This window comes from Danio aesculapii, chromosome 7 (assembly GCF_903798145.1).
Source record: "Danio aesculapii chromosome 7, fDanAes4.1, whole genome shotgun sequence".
Taxonomy (NCBI): domain Eukaryota; kingdom Metazoa; phylum Chordata; class Actinopteri; order Cypriniformes; family Danionidae; genus Danio; species Danio aesculapii.
The window spans coordinates 33,976,938-33,992,086 of NC_079441.1; the positions used below are offsets into that span (position 1 = coordinate 33,976,938).

The 15,149-nt window shown below is 34.9% G+C and overlaps 1 protein-coding gene across 1 annotated transcript; it reads left to right on the top strand.

The window, feature by feature from the left end:
* The first annotated feature begins 401 nt into the window (after nucleotides 1-401).
* On the top strand, nucleotides 402-13,308 carry tppp3 (tubulin polymerization-promoting protein family member 3). The gene is made up of 4 exons (XM_056461769.1): nucleotides 402-631; nucleotides 8,483-8,680; nucleotides 10,427-10,580; nucleotides 12,390-13,308. The coding sequence occupies exons 2-4, from the start codon at nucleotides 8,493-8,495 to the stop codon at nucleotides 12,579-12,581; spliced, it is 534 nt and encodes a 177-aa protein (XP_056317744.1). The 5' UTR covers nucleotides 402-631; nucleotides 8,483-8,492; the 3' UTR covers nucleotides 12,582-13,308.
* Nucleotides 13,309-15,149: the final 1,841 nt, after the last annotated feature.

The following is a 15,149-nucleotide window of genomic DNA, read 5'->3' on the forward strand; positions in this document are numbered from 1 at the left end:
GCAGCAGTGGATGAGCATTCTCACACGCACACACTAACACATGCATGCGGTGCTGGATGAATCACATTCCTACTGTAGCTCTCTTCTTACACACTCACACTGATGAATGAGTAGCATTTACATACAAACACAACACAGCAAAACAGAGGATAAACACAAACCACAAAGAAAACAAATGCGCAACCCTGGACAGCACTCAAGTCTTTTTCTGCCTTTCTTTATATATTGCTATGCTCAAGCCTCCAGTTCACCCCAACTGATAAATGACCCTGGTCACTACAACTTGAGTAGGCTCTCTTTCTTTCTCTTTCACACACAAACACTCTCTCTCTCACTCACACACACACACTCTCTCTCTCTCTCTCTCTCTCTCTCTCTCTCTCTCTCTCTCTCTCTCTCTCACTCTTTTATTGCCATCCCTTGATGTTAAACAGGACGTCTCCATGGATACAGGAATAAACAGATGATAACAAGCCCTCAGCCTTTTAAAGCCCATTTCAGAAGGGAGCAACAGAAGAGACAGAGAAAAAGAGAGAGAGAAAGAGAGCAGGACGGGACAGAAGTTGGACAGACCTGGGAGTGTGTGTGCGCGTGTGTGTGGATTGCCAGCAGCTGGAAGCCAGAAACACAGGTAAGAGTGATTTCACTGATATTAATAAGATAGAATGATCATCATACAGTATGCATCATGCATCCATGAACTCATCTTATATATGTAAGCATGCACACATAACATTATATAGATCCATAATAATATACCATGCACTGCATTTAATGAATGTCATATATGCACTTCTTATTTGTTATGCATTGCATACACACATAACATCACATAGATCAATAGTATAGCATGCAGTCAGTCTATGAACATGCATATTATACATGCATTCATCTTATTTGTATATGCAAGCACTCATAGCATCATGTTGTCTCAAATCATGCCATGCACTCCACTTATGAACATGCATACATGCACTCATCTTAATTGTCATATGCAACACACATACAATACTCTAACTTCATATTTTCTCATAATATGCATTGTATCACAGCAGCTGTCGTCTGCATATAAAAATGAGCATCGGTGCACAGCAGAGTGCAAATTAACTGTGAAATTACACATAACAAACATAACATGGTATTATTTCAAGGCAAGATGATATGTTCTTGATTCTGCCCCTCTCTTCTAGACTGTTCCATAATTTCACACCACATACAGACATACACACATTTTTCAAAGTTGTGCTTGTTTTCAACCTCCTAAAATGTTGTTCTTCTCTCAGATTATATCCCCCTTGTCTTTCTTCAAAAAACATTTGCATGCATTTCAGAAGTAATTTCCTAGCTTTAAACATAAATTGTGCTGTTTTAAATTCAACCAAATCATTGAATTTTAGTCTCTTCAATTTAAAAAATAAAGGATTTGTATGATCCAAATATCCCACATTTTCTATCAGTCTAATAACTTTTTTCTGCATTGTACATAAGGATCGTAAGTTAGATTTATATGTATTCCCCCAAATTTCAACACGATAACTTATATAAGTGTTATATAATACAAACATTGATTTATTGTCCAGACTAAGTCTTGCTTTATACACTATTGCTACATTTTTTTTTACTAATTTTGATATCACATTATTTATTTGAGGTTTCCAACAAATGGTATGATCCAATACAACACCAAGAAACTTAACTGCATATGCTCTTTCTATAACTTCATTATCATTTTTTAAATCTATATTATAACTACTTCTTAACTTCCCAAATAACATAACCTTTGTTTTACTTATATTTAATGACAATTTATTTACGTCAAACCCCAATTTCCATTTATTAATTTCTGTTTTAATCAACTCCATAAGTTTTGCTAAATTATCTCCAGAACAAAAGATACTTGTATCATAAACAACTCATAATATAGTATAGACCAGATCTAGCCCGGCTACGTGTAACCCAATTTTAGCCCGAATAACCTTAAATTTGGTTGCATGTTGTTTTTCTGCTAAATAAAGCTTATGATATGTATGATACGTCGTCATGCAAGAAAGGTCAATAACAATTATGAGGTTCCTGCAAGTAATAGACATAGTTTCAGTTTCTCGGTGAAGTATAGACCCAATCTAGTCCGGCTATGTGTAACCCATCTCTAGCCCAAAAAACCTTAAATTTGCTTACCTGTCTTTTTTTGGCAAAATACCTTGTGATATGTATGATATTTCTTCAAGTAAGGAAAGTCAATCGCATATAAGGAGTTTGGGCTTTTAAAAATATATGCTATTTTCATAGTCTGAGCGTAGCCTTGAATTATACTTGTATCATAAACAACTCATAAGCAACCTAAACAACTCTGATATCTACACATATCATTAATGTAAATTATAAACAATATTAGACCTAAAAGGCAACGCGGTGGCGCAGTGGGTAGCGCTCTCTAAAGTCGCTGGTTCGAGCCTTGGCTGGGTCAGTTGGCATTTCTGTGTGGAGTTTGCATGTTCTCCACATGTTCGCAAGGGTCTCCTCCACGTTCAAAGACATGCGGTATAGGTGAAATGAATAAGATAAATTGTCTGTAGTGAATGTGTGTGAATGGAAGTCTATGGGTGTTTCCCAGGGATGGGTTGCAGCTGGAAGGGCATCCGCTGCGTAAAACATATGCTGGATAAGTTGGCGGGTTATTTCGCTGTGGCGACCCCTGATTAATAAAGAGACTAAGCCAAAAAGAAAATGAATGAATGAATGGATTGGACCTAAAACTGATCCTTGTGGTATGCCACAATTTACATTTAGATATGAAGATTTATTGTTGCCAATTTCCACAAACTGTTGCCTATTTTTTTTTAAATATATTGGTAAATAAATTATACATAACAAACATAACATGGTATTCTTTCAAAGCAAGATAATATATTCCTGATTCTGCCTCTCAGCAAACATACACATTTGATGCTTGAAGACCTTGTACTCCCTGATATATGAGATACTTATGATAAAAAGAGTGTTGAGCACTACTATTTAAAACAGTTGCTATTTGTTTTGCTCATAAATATATAAAACACTTGCTAAAATGAACCTTAAAAAGGTCGTTTAAAATCTGCTGTTTTCAATTAACAGTAGTAAGATGTTCTGACTGCAACATCTGCAGTGTGACTAAAGGCCGTCAAGTGCCAGAAGATGAAATCATGTTCACTTTGGATAATTGCAACTGCCACTGACTAAAATGATTTAGATTGCAATTATACGCAGACTCTCTCTCTCTCTCTCTCTATATATATATATATATGTACAGTATTGCATGATGTTTTCCCAGTGGCAAATTGGCACGCAAGGATGCTATTCATGATATAAAAGTTGAACAAAACATTGTTGACATCATCGAGTTAATTATAGGATTGCTGTCTGTCTGATCAGAAAGTAAACACTCGTTAAATTGTCTATCATGCATATCAGTGTTTTATGGGTCGTGAAGTGGATTATCGCATACTTAATCTATTATACTTGAGTATGGAATAGGGAATAAGTGTGAAGAAACGTGTTGTGTGAGGAATACAGGTCTTCTGCGGGCAAGACCACAGAGAAACACAAGCTATAAAACTCTAGGGCTGGAGATTATGGAGATTATGATCTGCTCATAAAGACTTCAGGACATGCCTTTGTTATTTGGATGCATCTACTGTGTGTTTGTGTGCTTGTATGGATGGGTGGGTAAGTGTGTCTCTGTTTCCTATTTTAATACAATGGTTTCCATGGACACTTCCACTAAGTCTTGTCCTGAGTGAGGGGATCTCTTGGGAGCTGGGCAGTGTGTGTTTATGTGGACGTTTGATTGTGTGTGTGTGTTAAATGGGTGAGGTTCATACTCACAATGATGTCTTTATTCGCCCGACTGTGTGGGAATAACCTCAGCAGCAGCTCACACATGATCCCTCATGCTCTATATTTTGGGAAATATATACAGTGGCACACACATGAAACATCTTAAGCATGACAACGCATAACATGAGATCACATCAGTGATTCAATGACTGCTATTATTGGACAACCAAGTGGTGATTACAACATTGCACAACTATTCTGCATTAATTATAATTAACAAGTCGTAAATCATTTAAAAAGACACACACACACACACACACACACACACACACACACACACACACACACACACACACACACACAAACACACACACACACACACACATACACACACACTTTTTTCAAACATTTGGGGTCAGTATAAGGTTGTGAATGTGCTTGCTCATAAAAATAATGTTTTTTTATTGGCATTGATGGTTTATTCAACAACTTTTCAAATCCATGGAAACTGTCAGTTCCACAAAATAAGCTTTTTATAGAGGAAACAGGTTCTTTAGATTATGAAACGGTTATTCGTGATGTGGAAAAAAATGGTTCTTTGAAGAACTTTTAACTAAAAGGGTTTTTGGAGTTTTTTCCTCCAAAAAAGTTCTTCCATGGCACTACTGTGAAAACACCAGTTTTTGTTTTTCCAGGTACCTATATTTTTGAGTGTGTGACAGAAATGTGATATACATAACAACCTACTATTTCAAATAAATACTGTTCTTTTAATCTATATTTTCTTTAATAATAATAAATTAATTAATTATAAAAAGTATTTAAAGATTATATTATAAAAATAGTTTTCTTTAAAAAAACATGAAAAAACTACCCCAAACTTTTGACCTGTAGTGTGTATATTTTTTTCTTTCTTTCTTTTTCAAAGAAAACGATTCTGTTCATCAAGGCAGCATTTACTATATGTTAAAAAATAGTTAAATTGTTAAATAATTATTTGTTAAATAATTATTTATTACTTATTGTATGTAGTTTTAAATCAAATGATTACTCCAGTAATAATAATTAATAATAATAATATTAGAGTGATTTCTGAGAGATCGTGTGACTCTGAAGACTGGAGTAATGAAGCTGAAAATTCATCATTCAAATCACTAGAATCAATGATTAAATTAAACGATAAACTACTTTTGAACAGTTATTTTATAGTGCAATAACATTTCATAATTTTACAATTTGTACTTTATTTTTGATTAAATAAATGCAGCCTTAGAGAGTAGGAGAAGCTTATTTTAACACATTTAAAAATCCTACTGACCTCAAACTTTTGACCGGTAGTGCATATATATATGATAATAATAATAATAATAATAATAATAATAATAATATTAATAATAATATATATATATATATATATATATATATATATATATATATATATATATATATAGTTCTAAGGTGAAATTTGAAGCAATGGTGCTAAAAATTTAGCTTTGCCATTAGATATACATTTCATTTTTAGAACTATTATTATCAAAAAAGTCTAGGTGCGCATTGGACACTACTTAATGCAACACGTCAGTCATTGTGAGTAAGTGGAGAGGAAACTACAGATGGCTGAAGGAGTTGGAGTTGAAGCCAGGGCAAGCCCACCCACTGCTGCTGTATACTCATCGCCTCTCTATGAGGCCATCGGCTGCCAAACTTCTGACATCCATCTGAAACATTCCACAATAACTCCCAGACACATCAGACCATCCACACACCTACTCTCACCTCCATTAACAATGGCTGGACTGTGCAGACACACCGAGAAAGCCCAGAATCAGCCTCACTTCTGAAATTCCATGTTATCCAAACAGATCCACAGAACTACTGAGCTTTGAACAAATGCAGCTGCAAATACAGAGGCCAGGCATTGGTGTATATTACATCACTATGTTCAACGGTCCTATTTATATTTGTTATTTTACTTTTGCCTGTACAGTGACATGCATATATATCAAAGAGATAGCTCATCCAAAAATTTGAATGTATTCACTTTCAAGTACTAACAAACCTGTACGACATGTTTTATTTTGTTGAACATATAGGATATCTTGAAGAATGTTCACCAAATAGCTGAGAGTAGCCACTGATTAAAAATATGTCACAAGTCAATGGCTATACCAAAATTCTTCTCAACAGACGAAACTCAAACTCATCGAAATGGCAAAACTAAAACAATTCCCTATGATGCTACTGTGCTTTTCTCTATACAGTAGACTATATAAATAAGAAGGCATCACTGAAAGTTGCCTGTGCCCACTACAGACGTAACAGTTGTTGGGCCACAGCAAAAGCTGTCTACACCGGATGCCATGAAGTGACAGATATGAATCCATTTGTCTTTAGTGGCAGCAGTTGTGAAAGAGGCAGATATGAAAAAAATGGCATCAGGTGAAGCCGTCTTTCCACTATTCCAACAAGTGAGAGATGGGAAGTCATTCTTTTCTCATTTCTAGAGCTGCATGGAGCTTTGATTATGTGATTAAGCAGAAATTGCGAATCCAGTTTGAGCTTTAAATTATTTCAGTATTTGAAATTCTATGACATTAGTCATATGCAAGTGAAGAGATCATTCAGAATGTGTTATTTCTAAACAGTGACCTAGGCTATGAGCACAAGGGTAGATAATTATTCTGTTATTCCACACCATTAATATAAAATGAAAGTTATGATTATTTTTAAAAATTCTCACTGTAAATTATTATTTACCTAGTTTAACTACCAAAAACTAGACTATTTAAATGAAGTAGAATATTTAATACAACTAGAAAATGTAATATTTTGTAAGACTAAAGTTAATAGGGTTGTTTCTCAAATAAAGTTTATTTTGTGGTTCCACAAAGTACCGTGAACATCAAAGGAAACTATAAATAATTAATTAATATAAATAGCTATAAATAATTAATAAAATGTTCTTTACACTAAGAACAAAAAGGTACTCTTTAAGATATGTTCACTAAAAGGTTCTTTCTGGAGCCCAGAATGGTTCCCCAATGACAATGCTGCAAAAGCACACCTCTGATACTTTATTTTTAAAGAGCCTCTATATGCATTAAAAGGGTCATATTTTGGTTTTAGGGGTCTCCAACAACAGGCTGAATTGCATACAAGGTCAAAAAACACTTGCATTGTCTTATAATATCCATTTATTTTGATCTAATTATCCCGACAATTCCTATATGAATAGCTCAGCGATTCATTTGTTCCCAAACCCCAATAAAGCGATGCTGATCTGCACTGATTGGTCCGATGACACAGTCTCTTGTGATTGGTTGACTGCGTTTATCGTGAGACAGAGAGAAATGCCCACCAAGGCTTATCAACAATTTTTAAGGAGTCAGAATGCAGAGTGTATGTATTAGCATACCTGCCAACACTCTTTTTTTCCCGGGAGTCTCCTGTATTTCAGACCCATCTCCCGCCCCCCTCCTGTTTTGTTATCTCTCCCAGAAAACTCCCGTAAATTACATTTTCCCGGGTCTGTGCACGCAACAAATGGGCAGGGCTGGAGTTCTGTATCGTCATCACACTGACACGGCTAATGACATTGGAGCCACTATGAGTTGACTCTTTTATAGATGAATCAACAGTTTTAAACACGGTGCACTTTCAGATTTATGCCTTAGTTGGATATTTCATTTCACTTAGAGTTGTGTTACGCACTGCACAGAAGATCATTTTCAAAAACCCATAATAGGGGCTCTTAAACAGTAGAAGCACAATCATCAGAGATGCCAGCTTTGGTGTTGGAGATTTGTTGTTGCTTTGCACCCTCAGTGATTATAACAGCTTAATTTGTTTCATGCTCCATCAGGTGTAGACACTCTGTTAGCATTTAGAAGCTTGTTATTTTCTGTTTAAAAAAAAATAAAAATCAGCAACATGCTATGAATGAATGCAGGAAGGAACGAGACTGAGACTGTCTGAAAATGTGTAGGAAATTCTAGCATCACTGTTTTGTGTGGAGTAGAGCTCTTTAGTGAATAATTAGCAGTCTACTGAGTGCTGATAATCACCTCATTAACTTAATCCTTATGGCCTCTGAATTCTATGCCATTCTCTGTCATTTCATCCACACACACACACACACACACCCACACACACCTAATGTGTTACTTTTGGCTTGTTATTTAATTGCTATTTTATTCATTCAACCCATTCAGACTGCAACGGAAAAGAGGGTGACCTGCTGAAAACACTTGCCAAAACATTCTAACAAAGAAGATCATTAGTGTAATATCTCAAAGTCAAAATCACAGGACAATCTAGATAATGCAAACAACTTTAATTGGTCAGAATCATTAAATCAGAACTTAAAGTCTTCTGTTGAGGTCTGAAACTCATCAGTACACTTGAAGCTGTCTATGTTATTTGTAGACTGTATCGTACACATCTGAGATTCTTATGAAAAGATAATACTATGTAATCAACCCCCTCCCCCCTTCCCTTTTTAATGAGTACCCCAGTAATTTTCCTTCTCTTTCATCTTTTCAAGCTAAGACTTCAAAAATGTCTGTTTATCATGCCTATTGCAGATGACTTATATGGTCAGCTAACACACCCTTTTTTTCTCGAGAAAGGGTTCCATTAGGTCATGGTCTTACTATTCGTTTTGCAGAATACCCAACATGGCAGAAAGCACAGACATGGACCAGCTTCTCAACTCCTTCAAAAAATTCGCTGTTCATGGTGACACCAAAGCCACTGGCAAGGAGCTGAATGGGAAAAACTGGGCTAAACTGTGCAAAGATTGCAAAGTCATTGATGGCAAGAATGTCACCAGCACTGATGTAGATATCGTCTTCACAAAAGTCAAGTGAGTTCTGCATTTTTTTTTTCAAATATTTATTATTGTGCAAATAAAATACCCAGCTGGCACACAACATCATAATGTTGTCATAATCACATTAATATCATAATCATAATCACATTAATATTAGGTTAGCTTTTGGTTGTGACGTCAGGTGACCAAAATCCTAAGTAAAGCCAACATCTTAAACTAGCGTTATATTGACATCAAATACTGGAATTTATTCATCAGGTATGGCAACCAAAATCCAACATCTAATAAACGTCATATAGTTGTAACATCCATACAACGTCTAGCTGTAACATCATTAGACGTTGACATTTGGTTAATTTTAGGTTGGACTGATGGTCAGACATTGGGTTCTAATTAGGCCTGTCACAATAATCAATATATCGACTTCTCGTACAACACATGGGCATGACCTCAAACATTTTTGGTGATATATATATATATATATATAGTTGAAGACAGAATTATTAGCCCCCCTGTATTATTAGCCCCCCTGTTTATTTTTTCCTCCAATTTCTGTTTAATGGAGAGAAGATTTCTTCTATACATTTCTAAACATTATAGTTTAATAACTCATTTCTAATAACTGATTTATTTTATCTTTGACATGATGACAGTAAATAATATTTGACTAGATATTTTTCAAGACACTTCAATACAGCTTAAAGTGACATTTAAAGGCTTAACTAGGTTAATTAGGTTAACTAGGCAGGTTAGGGTAATTAGGCAAGTTATTGTATAATGATGGTTTATTCTGTGGAGAAAAAAAAGTAAAAAAAATAGCTTAAAGGGGCTAATAATTTTGACCATAAATGGTTTTTAAAAAATTAAAAGCTGCTTTTATTCTTGCGGAAATAAAACAAATAAGACTTTCTCTAGAAGAAAAAAATATTATCAGACATACTGTGAAAATATCCTGAATCTGTTGAACATCATTTGGGAAATATTTAAAAAAGAAAAGAAAAAAAAAAAATCAAAGGGGGGCTAATAATTCTGACTTCAACTATATATATATATATATATATATATATATATATATATATATATATATATATATATATATATATATATATATATATATATATATATATATATCATCCATACAGAAAACCAATTCTAGCAACATTTTAGCTGATTGTGCAACATCTCTATGCCTATTGGAGGTGTGTCTGACAACTGAAAGTAGATCTGGTAGCAGATATCGCAGCCTCTGTTACTTTTTTGGTAACATTTATTATTGTTCATTTGTTTAGGATATATGTTTTCACATTGCCTAATTCCAATGCCTAATTATTAAATTGTTAAATGACTATATTTAAATGAAATATTCTTAAAAATAAAATATTATGTGTTCTTTGGAAGAGTCTACTTGTATTGTGATGATATTATAATATTCTGGTATTATATAATGAGTGGCATAAAATGGTCTTAAAATGACAATAATGACGTTTATCACAATATATTTTGGTGCAATATATCGTACAATAAAATATAGATCACGTGACAGGCCTAGTTCTGATATCAACACAATTTTTCTTTCCAAACAAAATGCAACGTCCCCACGATGTTGCAGTACAACGTCAATCTGACAGCATGTTGACGTCCTGTGCCTGCTGGGTAAACATAAAATGTAGATATGATTTTCTAAATTACTATATAATAAATGTAAATATATATATATAACTACACTGTATTGGAAATGTACACAAGATATTGAAAATCCCCATTTATCTTATGATTCAGAGCAAAGACATCTCGAGTCATAACATATGAGGAGTTCCAGAAAGCTCTAGAAGAACTGGCCCCAAAGAGGTTCAAAGGTCAAAGCAAAGAAGAAGCACTGGACTCTATATATAAGCTAATTGAGGGCAAAGAACCCACCAACATTGGTGTAACGGTAAGGGTCCACTTTTGGAACTTTTTTAAGAGTGTAAATGACATTAAGAAATGAGTGGAAGCAAATCAGCAAGCTAGAATGATTTATGGCAGATTATGGCATCATGCTGAAAATTCAGTTTTAAAATAATGAAATTGAAAGTTTTTAATTAATTTTACACTGAAACATGTTTTGCTTTTCTCAAAATAAATTGAATGCCATCTTTAAAATTCTCAAATGTTGGTTTGCCATTTTATCCAATATCACTGCACATTGGTATATTATTATCCCACTAGATTGCCACATAGTTTATTCCCTGTAAGTCACTATATTTGTACATAAATATGAAAGGGGATTTCACAAATATCTAAATGCAAGACAAACTGAGCAATATCATGCCTTGAGAATGTTCTTAAATCACAACATGTCTCCTGTATCTCAAAGATAATCCAACTCATTTGTAGTTGCAGAGCATTAAATGAACTCAATGGGGTGTGTCAAATTAGTGATATATCTAAAATAAGCTGTGTTAGTACTGGTAAGTCTCCAAGAAAAACATTGAGAAACACTATTAAGGTACTGCTACCGATTCATAAGTGGGCTCAACACTAGAGGGCAGTGACAAATTAAACAACAATAAATCAAACCTGGCAACAACTTAAAAGTTGAAAAGGAGTTGCAGGGATATGGGATGTGGCAGTCACGGTTCAGGGAGGAATCGGCTAGTGCAGACTGAAAGAGTGGGAACAGTCAAATTTTACATGTATGAAATAGTTTATTAGAATTTTTTTTGCAAAAACAGACTACCACTTTTTTGTATGCACGATTATTTTTGTATATATTATATATATTATGAATATATACACAGCCCTTGGCATAGATACAAATTGTAGTCTGGTACTGATCACAAGTTTTATGATGATAATCGTAGTCAGTTGCTGCATATTTTTGGATGTAATCTTTCTACTTTTGGATTACTTTTCACATTACCTGCAAGTCCCCAAACTCAGAAACATGGCTACAAATGTAACATGGAAATCTGTAACTAGTAGACCGGTGTAACAAATGCTGGGTTATTTCAACTCAAATCACTGCAAACTCAAGTATTATGTTAAAGCTGGGTTCACAACATATTTAAACAATTTAGCCTATGGTTGCATTCGTCCGTATTTTACTCAAATTTGGGTTGAAACAACCCAGCAAACTCAAATCAATGCAAACACAAGTATTATGTTAAAGTTGGGTTCACAATATATTTAAACAATTTAACATATGGTTGCATTTGTCCATATTTTACTCAAATTTGGGTTGAAACAACCCAGCAAAAAAATGTTAGAAGTAAAAAAAAAGAAGAGAAATTCAAAATGAAAAATATTTTAACTAATCTGAAATGGGAGGCATGGTGGCTCAGTGGTTAGCACAGACTGGGCGTTGCTGTGTGGAGTTTGCATGTTCTCCCCTTGTTTGCATGGGTTTCCTCCGGTTTCCCCCACAGTCCAATGACGTGCTATAGGTGAATTGAATAAACTAAATTAGCTGTAGTGTATGAGTGTGAGAGTATATGGGAGTTTCCCAGTACTGGGTTGCAGCTGAAAGGGCATCCGCTGTGTAAAACATAAGCTAGATAAATTGGCGGTTCATTCCGCTGGCGACCCCTGATGAATAAAGCCGAAGGAAATGAATGAATAATCTGAAATCTGATTTTTAAAATGTGATTATGTAATCTAGATTACCTGTACTGTGTGGTGTATACTGTATAGTTCTCTAACTTTGACCTGAACAGAATTCACTATCTTAATATATTGCTGTTTCTTTGTTCAATCATCATAGAAAGTGGCAAAAACTGCCGCTGTGGACAGACTAACCGACACATCAAAATATACGGGCTCACACAAGGAGCGCTTTGATGAGACCGGAAAAGGCAAAGGTAAAGGTGGCCGAGAGGAAATAGTGGAGCACACGGGTTATGTAGGAGCATACAAGAACGCCGGGACGTACGACGAGAAGACAAAGGCCAAGTAAAGTCTCCATGTCTGAACTCCATCTTGATCAGCACTTAGGTCTGGACCAAAGCCAAACTTGAACTGTGTCCTGTAACATCATACAGCCACTATGCAGTGTAAAACAAGAAGTGTTGCAAATGTTTGTCTTTAAGGATAAAGAACATAGTATTACAGTCGGTTTTCTTTAGAGAGTTGACAGAAGGGTAAGAGAAACCGGTGAGAACTGGTTTGACTCCTTTCATGCAGTTACCAGCCCCTGCTATAAGTAAAATATCAGGTGAAAATCTCAAAAAGCAAGCATAAAGATGCTCTGTTTGTGGGGACACAGATAACTAGTGTATTTGTTATGTATGTTTTTGTTCAAAAGCTACATGAAATGTGCACATGAATATCATAATGCGAGCACAGGAAGCTCTTTAAGAGATTTGAACTCTTACTGAATTGAACTCAGACTCTTACTGAATTGCTGTCATTACATTGACTAACAATATTCGCTGCCAAAAGTCAATCTTCAATGCATATTTCCTAAATGGTGAACCAGCTTAATTGTGTATCATCTACCCTTCTGTTATTTGCAAAAAATATCTCCAAAATGCAATGTGTTAGTTATAGCTTACTGTGTTACTGAAACTGGAAACTGCCTTTGTATAAAAAACATTACTAATCATATTTTGGTGTGTTATATTTTGACATTTTGTTTTGTATTTTGGTCTATTTTATATAACAAATAAAATTCATAAACTGAATTTTTTTTTTTTTGGCTGTAAAAAATTCTAGCAAATTGCAGTCCACAAAATGGACACAGACAACACACAAAACATTGTGCCAGAGAAATGCATGCATCATAACTACTGTAATTATTTTAAAAAGATCATAATTTCACGTTCTACTGCATGTTTTACCATATGCATCATGTTAATATGCCGTGAGTTTCTGAATTAGGGATGCCTGTTTTGTTAATGACATGTGCCATGTTTTTTCATATACATACATATATATACACACACATTATATATATATATATATATATATATATATATATATATATATATATATATATATATATATATATATATATATATATATATATATATATATATATATATATATATATATATATATATATATATATATATATATATATATGTATGGGTTGGCATCTCTGGATTTGTATCAGAGATCTGGATGTTGTTATTTTTTTAAATAACGAAGATGAAATGCCTGTATTTGTAAAGGTTTCATCATTCACGCCATTAAATTAATTAAAAGATTAAACTATAGCACGTACTGTAGCCTCGAAAAAACACATTTGCTTTCATTATTATTGCAGGAAACTTGTGGTAACGATAAAATAAATCCAAAACTCCACAACAAGGTCAAAAGCGCGACCTTCTGTTGCGTTGTTTACAGTTATAATGAGCATTACGCACAGCGCGTGTCCATTTGTCCATTCGCGATACCCCCCGGGGGACAGACAGGACAGGACGCAGCCGCCGGTCCCCTTGTTGCCCTGTCAACCGCTGCACCACACACAAACACAGCGGCCCGACCCGGCACCTGCTCCCGCTGCCTCCCCTGCCCTCTGTGTGTTTATAACCAAACACACTCGTTCATGGCAACGTTTGTTTGGTTCATCTCCTTGGAAGCGTTTAATCAAAAACATCTCGCTCCATTCCAGCTCGAGCCTTTGTTGCTGCTGTCACGCGGTGATGAATGGCATCGCACAGCAGCGTCGCAATCGCCTTTAGTCAACTTCTGTGCTGTAATCAACCGGCTGATTAATTGCCTGTTAACATGAATTGCAGAGCCCGACAGGCTTGACTGGCGCTGTTGATATAATGTGCCGCACATGCGGGCGAATGCCTGTCTGCTTGGCGCTTTCAAAGAGCCCTGTCCCAGCAGCGCGCGCGGCGTAAGCGCCTCTAGGGGGAGAAACTATTACAGTGAAATATTATATGCGAAATGCCTGCGCTCATAACAGAGCTCCATTATATGTGATCATAATAACTTGAAGTGTTTATGCGAGACACTACACAAAAAATTCTCAAGTCTAACTGATAAAGGTCCAATATTTGTCCCATGCATGAGCTCATTTGTCCTGTTTTGACTGTTATGCTATCATATCAAAATAACCCATCGAAAACATAGAGACCCAGAGAAAACATATTACAACTTTCATTCTAAATTTTGGACCTTATTCTTGACAGAAAAAAAATTACCAATAAAAAGATGTGAAGCACCAAAATGGCCCATATTAATACTTATTTGGCTATTGTTGTTATCCATAAATGTACTTTTTTACAAGAGAAGCTAGAAAATTGCGAAGCTTGCCATTATTATTATGTTTATTTATTTATTTTTATTATTCAACTGGTCAAACTCTAAGACTGAGGAAAGTTGAATGTGCTGGTCAGTTTGTTATTTGCCTAATAAAAGACAATAGGCCACAGTTTTAAATTTAAAACTTTAACAGATTGCTATTTTTTCACTAGTGATATATCATAAAGTAGCCTAAAAATAAGTAGCCTCTTCATAATTCTTTATCACAAATCTTTAGAAAATGTTTTTTGTTCATCAAAAAGTGTGA